This window comes from Jaculus jaculus, chromosome 9 (genome assembly GCF_020740685.1).
Source record: "Jaculus jaculus isolate mJacJac1 chromosome 9, mJacJac1.mat.Y.cur, whole genome shotgun sequence".
Taxonomy (NCBI): domain Eukaryota; kingdom Metazoa; phylum Chordata; class Mammalia; order Rodentia; family Dipodidae; genus Jaculus; species Jaculus jaculus.
Window position 1 is genome coordinate 87,038,301 of NC_059110.1, and position 19,877 is coordinate 87,058,177.

At 50.2% G+C, this 19,877-nt stretch overlaps 3 protein-coding genes across 3 annotated transcripts in view; 2 read left to right on the forward strand and 1 right to left on the reverse strand.

Annotated features, from left to right (window-relative positions):
* The window catches only part of Sarm1 (sterile alpha and TIR motif containing 1), a 32,678-nt gene extending 23,340 nt beyond the window's left edge, over positions 1-9,338 (reverse strand). The window contains exons 1-2 of the mRNA XM_004664602.2: positions 8,581-9,338; positions 767-1,385 (exon numbers count right to left, since the gene is read on the reverse strand). Coding sequence (XP_004664659.1) covers positions 767-1,385; positions 8,581-9,053 — 1,092 coding nt within the window. The 5' untranslated portion in view covers positions 9,054-9,338. The remainder of the gene's footprint in view (positions 1-766; positions 1,386-8,580) is intronic.
* Positions 9,339-12,579: 3,241 nt separating this feature from the next.
* Positions 12,580-15,332, forward strand: Vtn (vitronectin). Its single transcript, XM_004664510.2, has 8 exons — positions 12,580-12,719; positions 12,818-12,937; positions 13,015-13,344; positions 13,424-13,563; positions 13,758-13,914; positions 14,064-14,216; positions 14,583-14,930; positions 15,139-15,332. The coding sequence occupies exons 1-8, from the start codon at positions 12,656-12,658 to the stop codon at positions 15,246-15,248; spliced, it is 1,422 nt and encodes a 473-aa protein (XP_004664567.1). The 5' UTR covers positions 12,580-12,655; the 3' UTR covers positions 15,249-15,332.
* A 1,530-nt stretch (positions 15,333-16,862) lies between these two features.
* Positions 16,863-17,746, forward strand: Sebox (SEBOX homeobox). The gene is made up of 3 exons (XM_004664601.2): positions 16,863-16,919; positions 17,084-17,244; positions 17,375-17,746. The coding sequence occupies exons 1-3, from the start codon at positions 16,892-16,894 to the stop codon at positions 17,744-17,746; spliced, it is 561 nt and encodes a 186-aa protein (XP_004664658.2). The 5' UTR covers positions 16,863-16,891.
* The last annotated feature ends 2,131 nt before the right edge of the window (positions 17,747-19,877 follow it).

Genomic DNA, 19,877 nt, shown 5'->3' on the forward strand with positions numbered 1-19,877 from the left:
GTAATTAAAAAAAACACGAACTTTTGCTAATAAAACTATCATGAGTCCACATGGAGGGGAAGAGCTGCTGCTGTGGCCCAATTCCTTCAGCTCTCCACAGGCCAAAAAGGAGGAACTAGATGCCAAGGTCATGTAACAAGGCAGCAGGCACCGGCTGGGTTTAGATCTTGCCCATGGGAACCTTTTGAAACTCAGGTGACACTAATGTCCTACCCCAAGCCTCTATTTCCACTGCCATCTTATTTCCACACCCCAGATCCAGGTGGCTAAAATGGTTATCTCTCGGGTACCCCAAACTCAACATGGCCCATGGAACTCAATTTCTTTCCCTCCCCCTACTCCGATCTGTCTGTCTCTCATCCAGTTTCTCCTGTTATTCATGACCAGGAGTCACCCTCCGCCCCTCCCTCTCTGCCAAGCACCAAGCCCCAAAACCCAGGCCTTAAACACCTCTAGCATCTGTCTGCTTCTCTCTGCCTGCCTCCACTTTCTCAACCCCCCTCCACCTGCCTCCAATCTTAGCCTTGCCAGCCCCAGTTCTAGCAGCAGCCAGACTGATCTCTGTAAAACAGCATCTTCCTCTTGCCACCAGAGGTCAAGTAGCACAATTTTGAATCTTCACTGCCCGAGTGACGGGGCCTTCAACCTTCCTCCTGCTTCGCCTAATTCTTTCGTGTACTTCAAGTCCCCGCTGAAGGTCTGAGAAGGCCCTGTGAGAAACCTTCCCAGACGCTCCCTAAGCCCCTGAGCCACCCTGCACCTGCACCTTGGTCTTGCCCTGCAGGCTCTTGATGGCAGCCTCCGCGCACAGGTAGAAAGCCCCGATGCACTGGGCCTCCAAGCGCGACGAGTCGAGCAGCAGCACCAGGCTCTGCAGGTCGTCAGGCCCACGGCCCTGGCTCGTGTCACTGGCGTCCACCAGGCAGCGCGCGAAGCTGCCAGGGTCCAGCGAAGCCACGAGCGGCTCTACGAGCGCCAGCGTGCCCGAGCGCTCCACCTCGCGCTCCACCTCCTTGTTGGTGGCCAGCACGGCCACGGCGAGGCAGGCGTGCAGCCGCAGCAGCTGGTCCTCCTTGGAGAAGGCGAGCGGGAAGAGCCACTCGGCGGCACGCTTCTCCACCATGCGCCGCTGCGCCGCCTGGCCCCCGTGCAGCGCGCAGTTGGCCAGGGCCAGCGCGCAGTGGCGCAGCAGCGGCGGGTCTGTGCGGCGACACCAGAAGAGTACTGCGTCCAGGCCGCCCGCCGCCACCAGCCGCTGGCACGTCTCCTCTGAGTGCTTGAACATGTGCTCCAAGATGCCCGCCACGCTCCGCGCCAGTTCCACTGGTTCGCGCTCCTTCGCCAGGTTCAGGATCACGCCGAGTCCGATGCGTGCCACGCGGTCCCTGCCGGGAGAAAGAGGAAAGGGGACCGTGGAGCTGCAGCCCCCCAGGAGCTTGGTTTGTTTGTTGGAAGCCTGGCCATTTAAACTTTCTATTTACTTGTTTATTTGCTAGCAGAGAGAGCTAGAAAGGGACAGAGAGAATAGGCGCTCAAGGGCCTTTGGCCACTGCAAACCAACTCCAGATGCACGCACCACTTTGTGCATCTGGCTTTATGTGGGTACTGGGAAATTAAATTAGGGTTGTTAGGCTTTGCAGGTAAGCACCTTAATCGCTGATCCGTCTCTCTGCCCCCTATTTAACCTTTCTGAGCCTCAATAAAGTCATAGGAGATATGGGGGACACCATTACCCTCTATGCCTCCCACCCTCACCTCTGGCCCTCTGACCCGACCACAGCCACTTCCTCTCTTAGAGAAGTAGCAAACCTCCAACTCTTCAACCGAGCCCCTCAGTCTTTCAGGCCTGGGGCTTTGGAAGTCAGATGGCACCAGGCATGTTGGGGTGTGAACAGGTCTATGCTACTTTGTAACTGAGGACGTTGGGCACCTTCATTCATAAGTCCATTTCAATTTCTAGTCTCTTAAATAGGAAAATAACACCTACCTCATAGGATTACTAGCGGGACTAATAAAATAAGTCATGTAAATGTGTGGCACAGTGCCTGGCACATAGTAAAAATGCAACAAATGGGAACTTTTCATTGACGTGTCACTAGAAGTACGCCACTCAGCCTCGCCTTCAAACTTTTCCTCACCAGGCCATTCCTATTCATTCAACTGACACTTGTTGAGGCCCTATTGTGTGTACGAGGGAGACCCATTTTAAGTACTAAATAAGTCTGACTGGAGCTTATCCTCGGCTAATAAGAAGGCTAATGATAAGTGAGTAACGAATAAATGAACAAGATTGACAGTATAGTATGCTGCTCTCACAATGGGATAATGGTCACAGAACATGCTTGATGAAGAGGTGAGTATAAGGTGATAGTTGAGAAATAATATCGAGACACTTGCCTTCCAGTATTTGAAAGAAGATGGGTGCAGTGGCTCATTCCTATAATCCCAGTACTTTGGAGGCTGAGGTAGAAGGATCATCATGAGTTTGAAGCCAACCTGGGCTACACAGTGATTGTAACTAGAATGAGCAGTGAGAACCTGCCTATATATATCTGAATGAATAGCATAACAGGGAGAGAGAAGAATCAGGACAAAGGACCTAAGGCTGATGAATTGACATGTTTGAGGAAGAGAAAGGCTAGAAATAGGGCTGATGGTTTAGCACTTAAGGCGTTTGCCTGTGAAGCTTAAGGACCCAGGTTCAATTCCCCACAACCCATGTAAGCCAGGTACACATGATGGCACATGTGTCTGGAGTTCATCTGCAGAGGCTACAGGCCCTGGTGTGCCCATTCTGTCTGTCTGTCCTTCTGTTTCTCTCTCATAAATAAATAAAATAAAATATTTAATAAAAATATATTTAAAATGAAAAGGCCAGAAATAAGGCAATGTCTAACACCAGCCAGAAAAAAGGGGGAACTTATTTATTTATTTGTGAGTGTGTGGGTACCTGTTGAGGCCAGAGGACCACTTCAGGTATTGTTCCTCAAGTGTTATCTGCCTCTTCTGTTCTTGGATTTTGTTGTTGTTGTTGGTTTTTCAAGGTAGGGTCTCACTCTAGCTCAGGCTGATGTGGAATTCACTATGTAGTCTCAGGGTGGCCTCAAACTCACGGCGATCCTCCTACCTCTGCCTCCTGAGTGCTGGGATTAAAGGCATGCGCCATACACCTGGCTGTTTTTCGTTATTGTTTTTTTTTTTTTTTTTTGAGACAGGGTCTCTCAGTGGCCTGAAACTTGCCAAGTAGGCTAGGTAGGCCAGACAGAAAACCTCAGGGACCAGCCTGTCTCTGCCTTTACAGCACTGTGATTACAGGTGGATGCCACCATGCTTAGCTTTAAAAAAAAAAAAAAAGTAGGTTCTAAGGATCAAACTCAGGTTCTCATACTTGTGAGTCAAGCACTTGACAAACTGAACTATTTCCCCAACATGGGTTTACCTAAATAGAGAATAAATACATAATAGTCAAAGTAACCACACCCACAAAAAGACAAGGTCTTGGGAGATGGCTCATGGTTAAAGGTGTTTGCTTGCCAAGCCTACCAGCCCAGGGTTTAATTCCCCAGTACCCATATAAAGCTAGGCATATGCATCTGGAGTTCTTTTAATAATAATAATAATTATGATGATGATGATGATTTTTTGAGGTAGGGTCTCACTCTGACCTGGAATTCACTATGTAGTCTCAGGGTGGCCTTCAACTCACAGTCATCCTCCTAATCTGCCTCTCAAGTGCTGGGATTAAAGGTGTGCAGCACCACACCAGGCTTGGAGTTCATTTTTATTTATTTGAGAGAGAATAAGGGGCAGAGAGGGCTGAAGACATGGCTTAGAGGTTAACACTTGCCTACAAAGCCAAAGGACTTCAGTTCGATTTCCCGGGACCCACATAAGCCACATGCAACAAGGTGTTGCATGCATCTGGAGGTTGTTTGCAGCAGCAAGAGATCCAAGCATGCTCATTCTCTTTCCTCAGTAAATAAATAAGAACACATTAAAAAAATATGATTGTGAAGCCAGGTGTGGTGGCACACGCCTTTAATTTTTTTTGTTTATTTTATTTATTTATTTGAGAGCTACAGAGAGAGAAAGAGGCAGAGAGAGAGAGAGAGAGAGAGAGAGAGAGAATGGGTGCACCAGGGCTTCCAGCCTCTGCAAACGAACTCCAGACACATGTGCCCCCTTGTGCATCTGGCTAACATGGGTTCTGGGGAATTGAGCCTCGCACCAGAGTCCTTAGGCTTCAAGGCAAGCACTCAACCGCTAAACCATCTCTCCAGCCCGGCACACGCCTTTAATCCAGCACTCGGAGGCAGAGGTAGGAAGATAGCCATGAGTTTGAGGCCACCCTGAGATCATATAGTGAATTTCAGGTCAGCCTGGGAAGTGAGACTCTACCTCGGAAAACCAAATAAATAAATAAAATGGCAGCAAGCTGGGCATGGGGTGCACACCTTTAGTCCCAGCACTCAGGAAGCAAAAGTAGAAGGATCTCCGTGAATTCAAGGCCAGCCTGAGACTATAAAGTGAGTTGTAGGTCAGCCTGGGCTCGAGTAAGACCCTACCTCAAAAAAATAAAACAAGGGTCGGAGAGATGGCTTAGCAGTTAAGGTGCTTGCCTGCAAAGCCAAAGGACCCAGGTTAGACTCCCACATAAGCCAGATGCATACGGTGGTATATGTGTCTGAAGTTCATTTGTAGTGGTTAGAGGTCCTGGCACACCCATTCTCTCTCTCTCTTTCTACCTCTTTCTCTTAAATAAATAAATAAAATTATATATATATATATATATATATATATATGTGTGTGTGTGTGTGTGTGTGTGTGTGTGTGTGTATGTGTGTATACACATATATATTATATGTGTATATATGTGTGTGTATATGTATATACACATATATATTATGTGTGTGTGTGTATATTTTTGTTTTGTTTTGTTTGTTGTTTTGTTTTGTTTTGTCTTGTTTTGTTTTGGTAAGGTTTCACTCCAGCTCAGGCTGACCTGGATTTCACTATGTAGTCTCAGGGTGGCCTGGAACTCATAGTGATCCTCCTACCTCTGCCTCCCAAGTGCTGGGATTAAAGGCTACGGCACCACACCTGGCTCAAAATATTTTTTTAATTCAAATAAAGCTAGGCATGGTGGTGCACACCTTTAATCCCAGCACTTGGGAGGCAAAGATAGGAGGAGCATTGTGAGTTCAAAGCCACCCAAGACTACGTAGTGAATTCCAGGTCAGACTGGGCTAGAGTGAGGCCCTACATCAAAAAGGGGGGGGGGTGTGGTGGTGCACACCTCTAATCTCAGCACTTGGGAGGCAGAGGTAGGAGGATTCCCAAGAGTTTGAGGCCACCCTGAGACTACATAGTGAATTCCAGGTCAGCCTGGGCCAAAGTGAAACCCTACCTCAAAAACAAAGTAATTTTAAATCGCATCACATTCAATAGAAAATGGGCCAAGGATGTAGACAATATAGGAAAGACGAACACTAGCACCGGGCATGGTGGCACACGCCTTTAATCCCAGCACTTTGGGAGGCCGAGGTAGTAGGATCACTGTGAGTTCGAGGTTACCCTGAGACTACATAGTGAGTTCCATGTCAGCCTGAGCTAAAGAAAATCCTACCTCAGGAAAAGAAAAAAAGAAAAGAAAAGAGGAAGTCCAAAAGGTAAGCAAACATAAAGAGAAGTTCTAACCAATAGTAACCAGAAGAATCAACATTTCCACCACAGGGATTACTTCCCACCTAGCAGGTGGGCAAAATCAGATGGCTTACAATAAAGAGGGTTGAAGACTATAGGTCTTTGAATGTCCTGTAACACTATGGATGACATTACAGGCTGGGACAGTTAACCTGGACAGCAGGCAGTCTCTCCAAGAGTGTGGCACAGATCAATGGGGACTCACAAGCAAGGAGCTTGACAACATTATCCAGTGTGAGGAAGTTGAAACCCCTGACTGTCAAGCCCAGGAAAGCTGAGGTAATGTGGCCAGACGCCCATTCTGCACAATTGTGAGCAGTAACAACTGACCGAGCAACGCTCTCATTTTCAGAGGGCTAACTGAAGGCCCAGTAAAGGGAAGGGCTTGCTCAGGAACATCTATTCGCAGCTAGAAGGTTATTCACAGTTTCTTCACTTCTAACCTTCACTTGTCCCTATGGACCTGTGGAACCTTCCGAAAGTTAAAACTGCTGGATGTGGGCTGGAGGGATGGCTTAGTGGTCGAGGAGCTTGCTTGAAAAACCAAAGGTTGCAAGTTTGATTCACCAGGGCCCATGTAAGCCAGATGCACAAGTGATGCATGCATCTGGAATTCAGTTGTAGCAGCTAGAGGCCCTGGTGCACCCATTCTCTCTCTCTCTCTCTCAAATAAATAAATAAATAATAAAAAACTGCTGAATGTGAAAACTATTAGTTAATTGGTCAATTCTATGGACTAATGATTGGAATAACTTTTGGAATATTCAAATCTCAGGTACAAAGTAGAGGAAAATTATTCACTTGTGACTATACATTAATGATCATGTATATATGATCTACATATACATGCAAATGTTTGTGTATGCATAGACCTCTGGAAGGATATACAAGAATCTTGTTCAGTTGTTTGTCTCCAAGAAGGAGGCCTGGTTGGGGAGAATGTTTATCTGTGTACCTTTTATATACCATTAAATCTTCTAAATTTGTGTGCAGTGGTTTTGTTTTTAAATAAAAATTGCCTCTGTTATTCATCACATAATCTGGGGGAGGTTATTTAGTCTCCCTGAAGAGACCTTCATTGTGGTCCCCCATGAACTGTAAATGTAAAGGGCTGGCAGTCAAATGGGTCCCTCACTGGGTATTATGGGCTCAGGTTTGGAGAGGTGTGTCCTGTTGGAAGTTGTAGGTGAGATAAAGTGATCTAGGATCCTGGGCAGTGGGCACAACAGTCCCCTGGGGAATACCATAGCTCCCAGAAAGGGTATGGCAAAAAGAGGTGCGTGCACAGATAAAGAACCTTCTTTTAGAGGAGGCTGTGGGAAGGTCTGGTGAAAGAAAAAGGGTTTGTGAATATAAATGGTCCTTTAGAAATTATTTATTTGCAACCTGAGAGATAGAGAGGAGAGACAGACAGAGAGAATAGGTACACTAGGGTCTCCAGCCACTGCAAACAAACTCCACATACATGCACCACTTTGTGCATCTGGCTTTTCGTGAGTATTGGGAAATTAAACTCAGGTCTTTAGGTTTTGCAGGCAAGCGCCTTAACCACTGAGAAATCTCTCCTGCCCAACTTTGTAAATCTAAATCTCATTGTGTCACTCCATTTGTCTCCCTTCTAATGTTGCCCCGAGTGGTGTGCAGGGGGTGCAGAGCCCCTGTGTTTCTGAAGAACTTGGGCACCAGGCGATCTGTGCTCTGTCCTTGGTCCTGAAGCAAGTCCAGCGCAGTCTGCTGCTGTTTCATGGGACAGGTCACCTTAGTGACTCCTCTCAGTAACAGAAAGATTGTCAGTTTCAGCCTTGAGAGAAGTATCAGTGTGTTTGGATCATGCACCCCACCGCCTGAGGTTCTGGCTGCGTCCACTTTCCTAAGGTTCTAGTTCTAACTGTCCAACGCACACACCGAGGCAACACCAGCCACCCTGTGCCCCACCACACCCAATGAGCACACACTCCACTTGACTGTTTGCCAGACTTCCAAACCCAGGGCTCTTCCCCGCCAGGGCATCTGATGTAAAATGGGAGGTTGATCACGCAGAACCCTATCTTTCAGCTGGTTTCCCAGTTTAAAAGGTTCCATTCATGCAGTTGTATTATTTTTTTACTGATCACAAGGTGGTTTCTTCTTTTTGAAAACAGCAAAGAAAATACCCATAGCCCATTCCCAGAACACCCATGAGGGTTGCATGCTGAAAATTACGTTCCCAAACTCTCTTAAGCTGAGAAGCCTAAGACTGCTGTGAGAAATTGAAGTGGGACAGCCTGTGACAGAGGAGAGGGAAAATGAATCCTCGTGGCTTTTCATAGTTTCGGGGAGATCCCAAGAAGTAGGCAAAGGAGAGGCCCAGTTTTTTCGCTCCTATGGAGCCTTGGTACCATGTGGGGAAGACAAGTGTACATCTTTTCTGGCCCCTTCTGCGTCTGCATCTCACTTTCCTCTGTTCCCACCCGAAAACTTTCTGTTTCTTGGTCAGCAGCTGCAGAATGAGATCATGGCTGGTCTGGGGAGAGGGTGGCATAGAAGGGCACCAGGCACAGGGTAAGAGCTTTGGATCTAGAAGGGCATTAGCAGCAGGATGTCATCTCGTAGGCACTGAACTAGGGACTAAGACTACATTCTCCTCCACTCCCCCTCCCCACCACTACCTCTGGGAATGAATCCTCATGACGTCATCAGTTCTGTTTGACTCTGGACTAAACTTTCCCAAGCCCCAGTTTCTTCATTTGTAAACGGAACAGGCTGATACCTATGGATACAGGTATGTGAGGCGAGGTAGGCAAAGTCACCGGGCCAAACACAGGTCAGACCCGGGCACTCGGCTGCCCTGGCGCCCACACCTCTGCGCGCTCTACCCGACAGCGGGCGCGTCCTCACCGGTTCTCAGCCACCAGGATCTGCTCCAGCAGGCGCGCGGCCTGCACGCGGGTCTCCAGCTCCCGAGCCTGCAGCAGCCGCAGCAGCAGATCGAGGCCACCGTCCAGGCGTATGGCGTCGCACAGACCCTGGGCCACCTCGCGGCCCACGGCCGGCAGCAGCCAGGCTTCCTCCACTAGCTGGAAGACCTCGGTCAAGCCCGCGTCCACAGCCCGCGGTGCGTCCGCCTGCTTCAGCAACGACAGCGCCTGCTGCAGCTCGGGCAGCGCACGATCCAGGGCGCCCTGCACCTCGGCGCCCGCCCCAGGCGACACTTCGCGGGACCCCCGACCGCCTGCGGCCCACCACGGGCCCGCGCCGCCGCACCGATCGCTCCCCGGCACCGTCAGCCGCTCGGCAGTGCAGGACTGTGGACCCGACATGGCGAAGAAGCGGCACAGCTTGTAGGCCGAGAAGAGCAGCGTCAGGACCATGGGCGCGGGGCGACGGGGGACATGCCGGGCTGGCGGGGTGGTACTCGGCGTCGCGACCCCGCTCTCGGGAGAAGAGCGGAGGAGGGGCGAGGGAAGACGCGCGAGGGAGGAAGGATGGGGGACCAGGCAAGGCCGCTTGGGGGCGTAGCGCGGTTGGGGACCGGGATGCAGGGAGCGGAGACCAAAAGATGGACTCAGGCGCAAGGGGAGGCGGCGGCCGGAACAAAGCGCCGCTCCAGCCCCCTGGCTCCCGCCCGCGAGGATGCTCCGCGGAAGCCACGCCCTTGAAGAGCCGATCCCGGGCTCCACGCCCCGCCCCTGGGTCTCTCGGGCCCCGCCCCACCTCAGGCCACGCCCACAACGCCCGGGCTCCGCCCTCTCTCCTAGTCCTTTGCCCTATGCTGCGTGTGGGGAATCATGGAGAGTGAAGACCCTCTTTTCGTCTGCTGCTGGCCTCAGGTGAAGTGGAGGCAACCCTGCTGAGTTAAAACAACAGAGATTCTGTACAATTCTTCTTCTTTTTTTTCGAGGTAGAGTTTCACTCTAGCCCAGGCTGACCTGGAATTCATAGTCTCAAGGTGGCCTCAAACTCAAAAGCGATCCTTTTTCGTTCTTTCTTTCTTTCTTTTTTTTTTTTTTTCCAGCTCTGGGAATGGGACACCTGGGCCCCCACATGCTAAGCACCTCCCACATACTGTACCACCCTAGCCCTAAACTTTTTTGTTGTTGTTGTTTTTCCGAGGTGGGCTCTCACTCTAGTTTAGGCTGACCTGGAATTCACTATGTAGTCTCAGGGTGCCTCCCGAGTGCTGGAATTAAAGGCATGTGCCACCATGCCCACATGTTTTTTTAATTATTTAAATATTTATAATCATAGAAAGAGAGAGAATGAGTGTGCTAGGACTTCCAATTGCTGCAAACAAACTCCAGATATTTATGCCACTTTGTGCATATGGTTTTACATGGGTACTGGGGAATCTAACCAGAGTCATTAGGCTTTTCAGGCAAGTGCCTTAAACTCTGAGCCATTTCTCCAATTCCTAATGCCTGTGTTTTTCAAATATCTAATTTATTTATTTATTTATTTGAGAGAGGGAGACAGGGGGAGAGAGAAAGAGAGAGGAAAAGGCAGGTAAAGAGAAAATGTGCACTCCTGGGCCTCCAGCCTCTGGAAATGAACTCCAGACTCATGTGCCACTTTATGCAGCTTGCTTACCTGGGTTCTGTGGAATAGAACCTGTGTCCTTAGGCTTTGTAGGCAAGTGCCTTAACCACTAAGCAATCTCTCCAGCATAACTAATGCCTCTTTCTCAATTAGGACTCACAATGTGTCTATGGAGAGCAGGATTAGAGTACCATTTTATAGCTGAGGTTACTGAGGCCCATAGACAAGAGGTTAGCCAAAGACACACTCCCCTCTGATTATCAAACAGAAAATTCATGTCCTCTGGGGAGTGGGAAGGCTACAGAAGCCTATGGATGTCTGAAACTGGACACAAAACAGTTGGCATTTTCTGCATAGAAGGATCACATTTTTTTATGAGAGTCTAAAAGCGTGTTCAGTGAGCCCATTCTTTTTCAATGGGGCAACTGAAGGAAGGGACAGGGAGTGGCCTGCCACAGGTCAGTGGATTAGTGGAAGCCTCAGGAATGGAGTATGGTCCAATGAGTTGGCAATCATTTCCTTCCTGTGCAGTGAAGACCAGCTTTGTGGAATTATTGTGTGTGCCCACAAGGAAAGGCTACAAATGAAACTTTGTTCTTTTATGATAAAAATAAAATAAAATATGGCTGGAGAGATGGCTTAATGGTTGAGGTGCTTGTCTGCAAAGCCAAAGGACCCATGTTCAAGTCTCCAGTACCTACATAAGCCAGATGCACAAGGTGGCACATGCATCTGGAGTTTGTTTGCAGTGGCTGGAGGCCCTGGCATGTCCATTCTCTCTCTCTCTCTCTCTTTTTAATTATTTTTATTTATTTAAGAGTGACAGAAAGGGGCAGAAAGAGAGAGGGAGAGAGACAGAATGGGCATGCCAGGGCCTCCAGCCACTGCAAAGAACTCCAGATGTGTGCACCCTCTTGTGCATCTGGCTAATGTGGGTCCTGGGGAGTCGAGCCTCGAACCAGGGTCCTTAGACTTCACAGGCAAGCGTTTAACCACTAAGCCATCTCTCCAGCCCTTTTTTTTAAAAAAATTATTTTTACATTCTCTCTCTTAAATAAATAAATAAACAAATAAAAATAAAATAAGCTAGGCGTGGTGGTGCATGCCTTTAATCTCAGCACTGAGGAGGCAGAGGTAGGAGGACTGCTGTGAGTTTGAGGTCACCCTGAGACTACATAGTGAATTCCAGGTCAGCCTGGGTTAGAGCGAGACTTTGCCTTGGGGGAGGAAGGAGGTGAAAGAAGAAGAAAGAAAAAAGAAAATACCAGAGGCTGGAGAGATGACTCGATGGTTAAAGGCTCTTGCTTACAAAGCTTGATAGCCCAGGTTTGATTCCCCAGCACCCACCTATATCCAGACTCACCAAGTGGCACAAGTATCTGGAGTTTGTAGTGGCAAGAGCCCCTGGTGTGCACTCTCTCTTCCCCATCTTTCTATCAAATAAATAATAAATAAAATGTCAGAAAGAAAAAGAGCCTAACCACATGTGTAAGCTTCTTGGTCCCCTCTGTCCCAAGGTCCCACCTGAATACAAGTGTATACGTCTCTCTCCCACTTCCCAGCTGGGAGAGAGAGGATTTACTATGTGGACATTTTCCTGCTTGCTTTCTACATGTATTTTGTTTCGGATGATGTCTTGTTTTACTACATGGGCAATCTCTCTTTAAGTCATCAGTCCTTTACTTTTTCTTAATCTTTTCTGAACCCTATGTGAAGAAGAAAGGGCTCTTTTGACTTGAGCTCTCATGTTTTGCTTTCTCTCTCATGTGTGTGTGAGATATGAAGATTTTCTCTATCTCCCCTCCCCCTTTTCAGCCAAGCAAGAGAGTGAACTCTTTTTGGCTTAGGTTTTTCAGCTAACCTTCACCCTGGATCTTAATTCTCCCTAAAATAAAACTCACAATTCCTAATCCAAAAAATAAAAATGCTCCCCCCACCCACTTTTACTGTCCTAGATATCCAATGGGTGGAAAAGCACCTACCCAGGGAGATGCCTGAACAAACAAACCAGCAATCAATAACCACTTGTGGGAATGAATTGGAAGCTACTCCAGGTACTGTGTGTTTACACTGTTTTAGCTCATGTAATCCCTCAACACCCACTGTCGCATTTTTGCTCATTTTACTGAAAAGGCTCAGGGAGATTAAAGCAGTTTGCTCAGGGAGGAACAGCATGAATCTTCTTTCTGTCCTCCCGGCCCCCATGCTGCTGTCCCCATTGACCCTGGCCTTGGCAAGAGTTCTACTTCCCAGCTCTCTCAGGCCCAGGGTTCTGGGAATGTGACCCTTTGCTGCAGCTGCCTCTGGAGGTGGGACTGGGGGCTGGGCTGAGTGAGCAAACAGTGGCCTCTTCAGTTCCCTCCCTCCCTCAGGCAGTAGAGCAGAGAGACTGGAAGCTCAGAGGCCAACTCTCCAGGCCCTCAGCTAGAGGCCTACCATGGCACCTCTGAGGCCCCTTTTCATGCTGGGCCTGCTGGCATGGGTTGCTTTGGCTGATCAAGGTGTTCGGGGTAGTGGTGGTGTTGACCATGTGCAGCAGTGTAGGGTGGGAGAGGGTGGCCTGGCCTTGGCTGTGACAACTGATACCTCTTCCTCCTAGAGTCCTGCAAGGACAGATGCACTGAGGGTTTCAATGCCAACAAGAAATGTCAATGTGATGAACTCTGTTCTTACTACCAGAGCTGCTGTGTTGATTATATGGCAGAATGCAAGCCCCAAGGTACGTTCGGAGCCCTGGTGGGTGGGCCTGGGGTCCCTCTGGAGCTGGAAACTCACCACCTCCCACTCTGCCTGCAGTGACTCGCGGGGATGTGTTCATTATGGCGGAAGATGAGTATGGGGCCTATGACTACCTGGAGGAGCCCAAGGAGAACGCCACCCTCTCTACACAGCCAGAGAGCTCCTCGCTGAGCCCTGACCTGCAACCCCACACTGCAGAGACTTCCACAGTGCATGCAAGCTCTAAGGAGCCTGACGTGGGGACCTTAGGACCTGAGGATGTGAGCCAAAGGCCTGGGACCACTGATCAAGGAACCTCTGAGTCCCCAGCAAAGGAAGAGCTGTGCAGTGGGAAGCCTTTTGATGCCTTCACCGACCTGAAGAATGGTTCCCTTTTTGCTTTCCGAGGTGACTCCATGGACAGATGCGGGGGGAGGGGGCTCTGTCCCAGGAGTACCCTCTTCTCACACAATCTCCCCCACTCTAGGGCAGTATTGCTATGAGCTAGATGAAACGGCAGTGAGGCCAGGGTACCCCAAGCTCATCCGAGACGTTTGGGGCATCGAGGGTCCCATTGATGCTGCCTTCACCCGCATCAACTGTCAGGGGAAGACCTATCTGTTCAAGGTGCCAGGCCTGGAGTTGTGGGTCAGGGTGGCGGGTATGGAGGGAGGGGTTAGGAGCCATTAAGACAAAGCGGTCCAGTTCCAGGTCCTGAGAAGCAAACCTGGAGCTGAGGATGGCCATTTCAAGGATATGGGACTTTGCTTCAAGTGTCCAGCAACTGCACCCTCACCCTGCTTCACCTTTCTGCCTCTCAGGGGAGTCAGTACTGGCGCTTCGAAGATGGTGTTCTGGACCCTGATTACCCCCGGAACATTTCTGAAGGCTTCATTGGCATCCCAGACAATGTGGACGCAGCCTTGGCCCTCCCTGCCCACAGTTACAATGGCCAGGAGAGGGTCTACTTCTTCAAGGGTACTCTGGGCGGGAGGAGAGGGACAGGCAGAGGAGCAGTCATGGCTTTCTCCCATAACTCCTGGGCTGGGGGGTGGGGGTGGGGGATGGTCCCAGGAGCTCCTCAGCCTTGCTCAGGCCACCCTCCTGACAGCTGTCCTGCTCCTCAGGGAAGCGGTACTGGGAGTATGAGTTCCAGCAGCAGCCCAGCCAGGAGGAGTGTGAAGGCAGCTCCTTGTCGGCTGTGTTTGAGCACTTTGCCTTGTTACAGCGGGACAGCTGGGAGGACATCTTTGAGCAGCTTTTCTGGGGCAGACCCTCTGGTATGGAGGGGAGGGCCAGGACCCGGGCTGGGGCTTGGCTGCTGGGAGCCATCGATCAACAGCTGTTTGTTCAGGCAGACTTTGCTTCTGTTGACCAAAGTGGGAGGCCTGTCCCCACACCTTGAACTTTGCCTAACTCAAGCAGGAGAGGGAGGGGCTGTGGCCGAGGGGATTGGTGAGTGGGTAGATACACCCGGGATAGGGCTGAGGGAGGGCACAGGACAGAGCACTGGCTAGGGAGTCTGAGGCCCAGGTACCACCAGCTTGCTGTTTCTTGTGCAAGATGAGGCAGGTGCATTATAAAGACTCTTCTGGAGAGAGCAGGGCCTGTGACCTCAGAGCCTGATAACTCCTTCCCTGCTACAGGTGGGGTCAAAGAGCCCCAGTTTATCAGCCGGGACTGGCATGGTGTGCCCGGGAAAGTGGATGCAGCCATGGCTGGCCGCATCTACATCTCTGGCTCAGCACTTCGCTCTTCCCGGACCAAGAAGCGAAAGTCCAGGCGTCGCAACCGCAGGCGCTACAGTTCACGCCGCACCCGTGGCCAACGGCGCAGTCGGGACCTGAGCTCTCGGAGGCCATCGCGTTCCATCCGGCTGCCTTGGTTCTCCAGTGAGGAGAGTGGGCCGGGAACCTACTATTATGATTACGACATGAGCTGGCTCGTGCCTGCCACCTGCGAGCCCATCCAGAGTGTCTACTTCTTCTCAGGAGGTGGGAGGCCCTGCCTCTCCTGGACCTTGTCTTTCCTTGGTCCCTATCATGCTGAATACAGCTTGCAGACAGTGACCCCAGAAATGCGGGCTAGGGGTCCTGCCTCCCAAGTGCTGGGATTAAAAGCATGCACCCCCACACTTGGCCCCAGATTTCTTTCTCAGGGCCAGGCTGGGCCTCACACACCCTCTCCCATTCTCTCATACAGATAAGTATTACCGAGTCAACCTTCGCACCAGGCGAGTGGACACCGTGAGTCCTCCCTACCCACGCTCCATCGACCAGTACTGGCTGGGCTGTCCAGCACCTGGCAAGTAGGAGTCAGAGCCTGTCAGCTGGGCCTTGGAATCCTCCAGCCTCTCTTTCCCAGCCCAATAAAGTTCCTTGACTTCGACTTTAAAACCACTGTGCTGATTGTGAACTTAGGAGGCAGGACCTCCGCTTGGGTAGAGGGACAGAGAGTAACCTCACTGGGTCTAGCCAAAGATGGCCTCAGGTGCACTTCTTGAGCCAGTTGGGGGCTGTCTTTCCTTCGAAGTCCCCACCAACCCATTCTTAGCTTTCTCTGAACCTCTGTGGTGATGACACAGCATTTACCAAGCCATCCTCCCCAGGTGAGACTTGCTCTGTCTGTGGAGTTGACTACAGCCTTGGAGGAGAGGAACCAAGAGGCTGTTCTGTTTTGCTGCCCATCTTGAAGCTAAGATCCACTTAGCTCCTGAGCACTAGGACGACAGAGATTCTGTTTCTGTCCCGAGTCAGCAGTGAAGTCAGGAAATACAGGAACTGGGAGGAAATTCACATGCACCTCCTCCAGAGACCAATAAGCAAAAACTTAGGGCTGGAGAAATTGCCTAATGGTTAAGGAGCTTGCATGAGAAGCCTAAGAGTGCTTGTTTGAATCTTCAGGTCCCACATATATCCAGATATAAAAGTGACACAAGTGTGCAATGGCACACATGTGCACAAGGGGACACACGTGCCTAGAGGTTTACTGCAGCTGAAAGGCCCTGGCGTGCCCATTTTCTCTCTCTCTCTCAAAAAAAAAAAAAAAAAGAGAGAAAGAATGGAATTTCAAAGGGGGAAGGGGAGAAGGAGGGTATTACCATGGGATACTTTTTATAATCATGGAAAATGTTAATAAAAATTGAGAAAAAAATAACCACCTAAGCCGGGCATGGTGGCACACACCTTTAATCCTGGCACTCAGGAGGCAGAGGTAGGAGGGCCTGAGCCTACATAGCGAATTCCAGGTCAGCCTGGGATAGAGTGAGACTCTACCTCAAAAAACAAAAAACACTTAAATCCAACTGCAGGTGTGCAGCTTCCCCTGCCTCCATGTTTCTGGACCCCAGGAAGCTCATCTGGGCTCTTGAGAAAGGTTAGACCTGGGGAAGCCTAGATCAGCCTCAGGGGCAGTCTGGTGGTGACCTCGGTTCCCCAGCCCAGCTGAAGAGCAGGTGGCTCCAGCTCATCCGCAGCCTTACAGCATCCTTAGCCCATTTGGCATCACTGCCAGGTCCTTGGTTGTGTGACAGGGCTCACACACTCTCTCCTGAAGGCAGCTAGGCCTAGGGCACCCAGAGCTCATAAGGTGCAGCCAGGCCCTGAAAACACTGGAGGAATGGATTTCTGTGGCTTTCATGGAGGAGCCGGAGTGGCAGGCAGGGGTGAGGGGTATTCATGCTGTATAGGACCAAAGACGGAGACTGCCAAAGACTGAGGTTTAAGGACAAAGGCTGCAATCTTTTGTGAAGAGGGCAGGGTTGAGCAAACTGGTCCCACTCACCCCTATCAACCTCAATCCTGCCTTCCCCTCCCTTCTTTGGCTGGAGTGAATGCTAAGCCTCTCCTCCCTGGGGGCAGGGCCTCGCAATCTGAGCAGCATAAAACTCCAAAGGGGGACTGGTGTGGGCACAGCCCTGGCATGACCCTCTAGCTCCTCACACCCTGCCAGCTCCATGGCCAGCCCTGTGGAGACAGCTCCAGGTGATCTGGGGGAAGGGTGGGTAGGGTGAGGGGGTGCAGCAGGGCATGATGAGGGAAGGTTGAAGAGGGTGGGCAGTAAGGGCTGCAGGGTCTGTTCAAAGCTTTGAGATGGGATGGACGCTTCCTGCAAGGCCTCCTGGCTTTACTCCTACCCTGGCCCACAGATCGTGCCAGTGGGTTAGGTCCCCATCGGAGAAAGAGGACCACCTTCAGTGTTGGGCAGCTGCTGGAGTTGGAACGGGTGTTTGCAGCAAGGCCCTATCCTGACATCAGCACCCGTGAGCACCTGGCCCGGGTCACCCATCTGCCTGAGGCCAAGATCCAGGTGAGCAATGAGCCCTCCCTTCAGGAGTCTCACAGCCCCTTCGCTGCAGGAATCCTGACTTCAGGATCTATTTCCCTGTCCCAGGGAAAGATGCTGGTGCCAGAGCAGACCTCTTCATCTTCCCTAGCAGGTGTGGTTCCAGAACCGCCGGGCCAAGAGAATCAAGAACAGAAAGCCAGGAGGTCTAAACCCAAGGCCTAAGCCTCCCCCAAGCTCCTGTTCTCTTCCAGACACCCCTCAGCCGCAGGAGCCCCGAACACCAGGCCAGTCTCCATGTCTTACCAGTACAGCTCAGCGTGCCCCTGCATGTCCACAGGCCTCCTGCACAGATCCCAGCTTGGGTCCAGGGCAGGGGTGGGCTAGACCTACCACCCCGTGGGGTCCGGCTGGGACCTCAGGGGTCCACCCTTCTCTAGAGCGAGCTGTTCCTCAGACCTCACTGGGCAGCCTGTCTGACCTTATTTATGCCTCAGCCATTGTCACTGACCTGGACCATTCCTAATCTAGGTTGTTTGTAAGACTTCAGCTCTGGCTCTTGTATCCCACCCACCTAGGACCAAGCACATCAGAAGTGGATTCCCCGACTCCTTGTTCAAAAAGGAGTGTTCTCTACGGAGGACAGTTTAGCTCAGGGACCACTTTCCTCACTCCCACCAGCAGATGCAGGTGCTCTGCAAGGACTGGCACCTGGCCCTTCCTTGGGGTTAAGCTTATTGTCTTGAAGGGAGGTACCATGAGAAAGATGATGTAGGTAATGGGCCATGTTTTTCACCTTCCCTGCCAGGTTCCTGATTTTTCTCACTGCAGCTGTAAAGAAGGGGCAGCCAGGGCCCTTCAGACCCTAAGTGAGCCACAGGAGTGCTTTCCCTAAGCTGGATTGCTGGGGACCCACCCTTTCATGGTTCAGGGCTGACTTACAAACTGGACAAATTAATGGCAACTGTGGAACTGAAGAGGAAGCGATATTAAGGCCATAGAAATAAAAGCCCAGGGCTTAGGTTGATTAATTTTCTCAAAGACCAGATTGGCTGCTCTCTGACCTGGGGCTGTGGGGACAACCTCATAGATCTGGGGTGGAGGAGGGTGAAAAATCACTGGGTTTGGGTATCACTGTCATCTGTAATGCCAACTAATCTCCAAATAAAACCCAACTCTGTACCTTAATCTGGATTGTTGTGTGCTGCCAAAGAATGGGGATGAGGGCTGTCTGCCTGGGAAGTTTATCTCTATCACCTAATCCCTAAATAGAGCCAGGTCCTACAGATGCTGAGTACCCAAGCTTCTGCTGGGATTAGAGATGGTTCGTTGAAGGACTCAGGGATCTGACAGACCCTGTGGAGGAAAGATTGTTCACTCCTCTGTCCACCTGATCCCAGGACATTCCAGTTACCTCTACCTCTGACGCTGCCTTACTTTGGAGAGAAAAGCATGGGGGGGTTTGACAGCAGTCTGGCTAGATTTAGATCCTGCTCCTGCTATGTGACTGCAATTCTGAAATTCTGTGTGTCTAAAGCAAGGATATAAAGGACTTTACAAGGTTAAAGAAAACAAAAAACAACGCACAAAACTCGAGCCTTCTTGTGTGCTGAGAACTGGCCACCTGCCTCCTAACTTCTGCTTTCAGATGGAACTCTCCTTGCAGAATGGCTGTTGCTTCTCTATCCTGACTCTAGCAGTGCTGGACAGAAAAGCAACTCTTAGAATGATAGAGAGAGAAGGAGGGGAGGGGGAGAGAGGAAAAGAGAGAGAATAATGCTACAGAGCTGCTTGTGTGGAGGGGACTGGGAGCAAGTGGAGACTACATCCCAATGAATGACCCCAGTTTTAACTATGAGATGCCCCAGGATGGGAAACCTGTTGTAGATTTCAATTAAGAAAAGTGGAAATCTTTTACCATTTGGAAACCTCCCAACCTAAATTCAAGTACTTAAAGTTATATGGGCAGTCTGGCAGACTGCAGACACACAGCAAACCATGACCCCCTACCAAGGTTTCAGTGATTTATTTATTTATTTGAGGTAGGGTCTCACTCCAGCCTAGGCTGGCCTGGAACTCACTCTGTAGCCCCAGTAACCTTGGACTCTAAGGGTTCCTAACTCCAACAGTGGCTAGAGGCCTTTGTGTGCCTATTCTCCCCCCCCTTACACACACACACACACACACACACACACACACACACACACACAAACAAACAAACAAAAAAAAACAGTGATGGAGAGATGGCTTAGTAGTTAAGAAGCTTGCCTGTGAAGCCTAAGGACCCAGGGTTGATTCCCCAGGACCCACATAAGTGAGACACAAAAGGTGGCAAAAATGTCTGGAGTTCATGTGCAGTGGCTGGAGGTCCTGGTGCTTCCATTTTATTTCTCTCTAATAAATAAGTAAAATAAAATAAAGTAAGTCTATTAAGATCAGAGCTTAGCATCAGTTTTTTTTTTCTTTGCAGTGGAAGAAACCCTCATGTACCCATTCTCTCTCCCAGATATATGTATATATATATATGAAATGTATGTAATTTTTTAGATTTTGGGGGCTGGAGATATGGATTGGCAGTTAAGGCACTTGCCTGCGAAGCCTAAGGACCTAGGTTCAATTCCTTTGAACCCATGTAAGCCAGATGTACATGGTGGCAC

Excerpts from the sequence above, each read along its gene's own strand:
- Vtn (XM_004664510.2), top strand. The coding sequence starts at position 12,656 with ATGGCACCTCTGAGGCCCCTTTTCATGCTGGGCCTGCTGGCATGGGTT. Across the intron at positions 12,720-12,817 it reads GGTTGCTTTGGCTGATCAAG|AGTCCTGCAAGGACAGATGC; the intron begins GTGTTCGGGGTA and ends TCTTCCTCCTAG. Across the intron at positions 13,345-13,423 it reads TTCCCTTTTTGCTTTCCGAG|GGCAGTATTGCTATGAGCTA; the intron begins GTGACTCCATGG and ends CCCCCACTCTAG.
- Sebox (XM_004664601.2), top strand. The coding sequence starts at position 16,892 with ATGGCCAGCCCTGTGGAGACAGCTCCAG. Across the intron at positions 16,920-17,083 it reads CCCTGTGGAGACAGCTCCAG|ATCGTGCCAGTGGGTTAGGT; the intron begins GTGATCTGGGGG and ends CCTGGCCCACAG. Across the intron at positions 17,245-17,374 it reads TGCCTGAGGCCAAGATCCAG|GTGTGGTTCCAGAACCGCCG; the intron begins GTGAGCAATGAG and ends CTTCCCTAGCAG.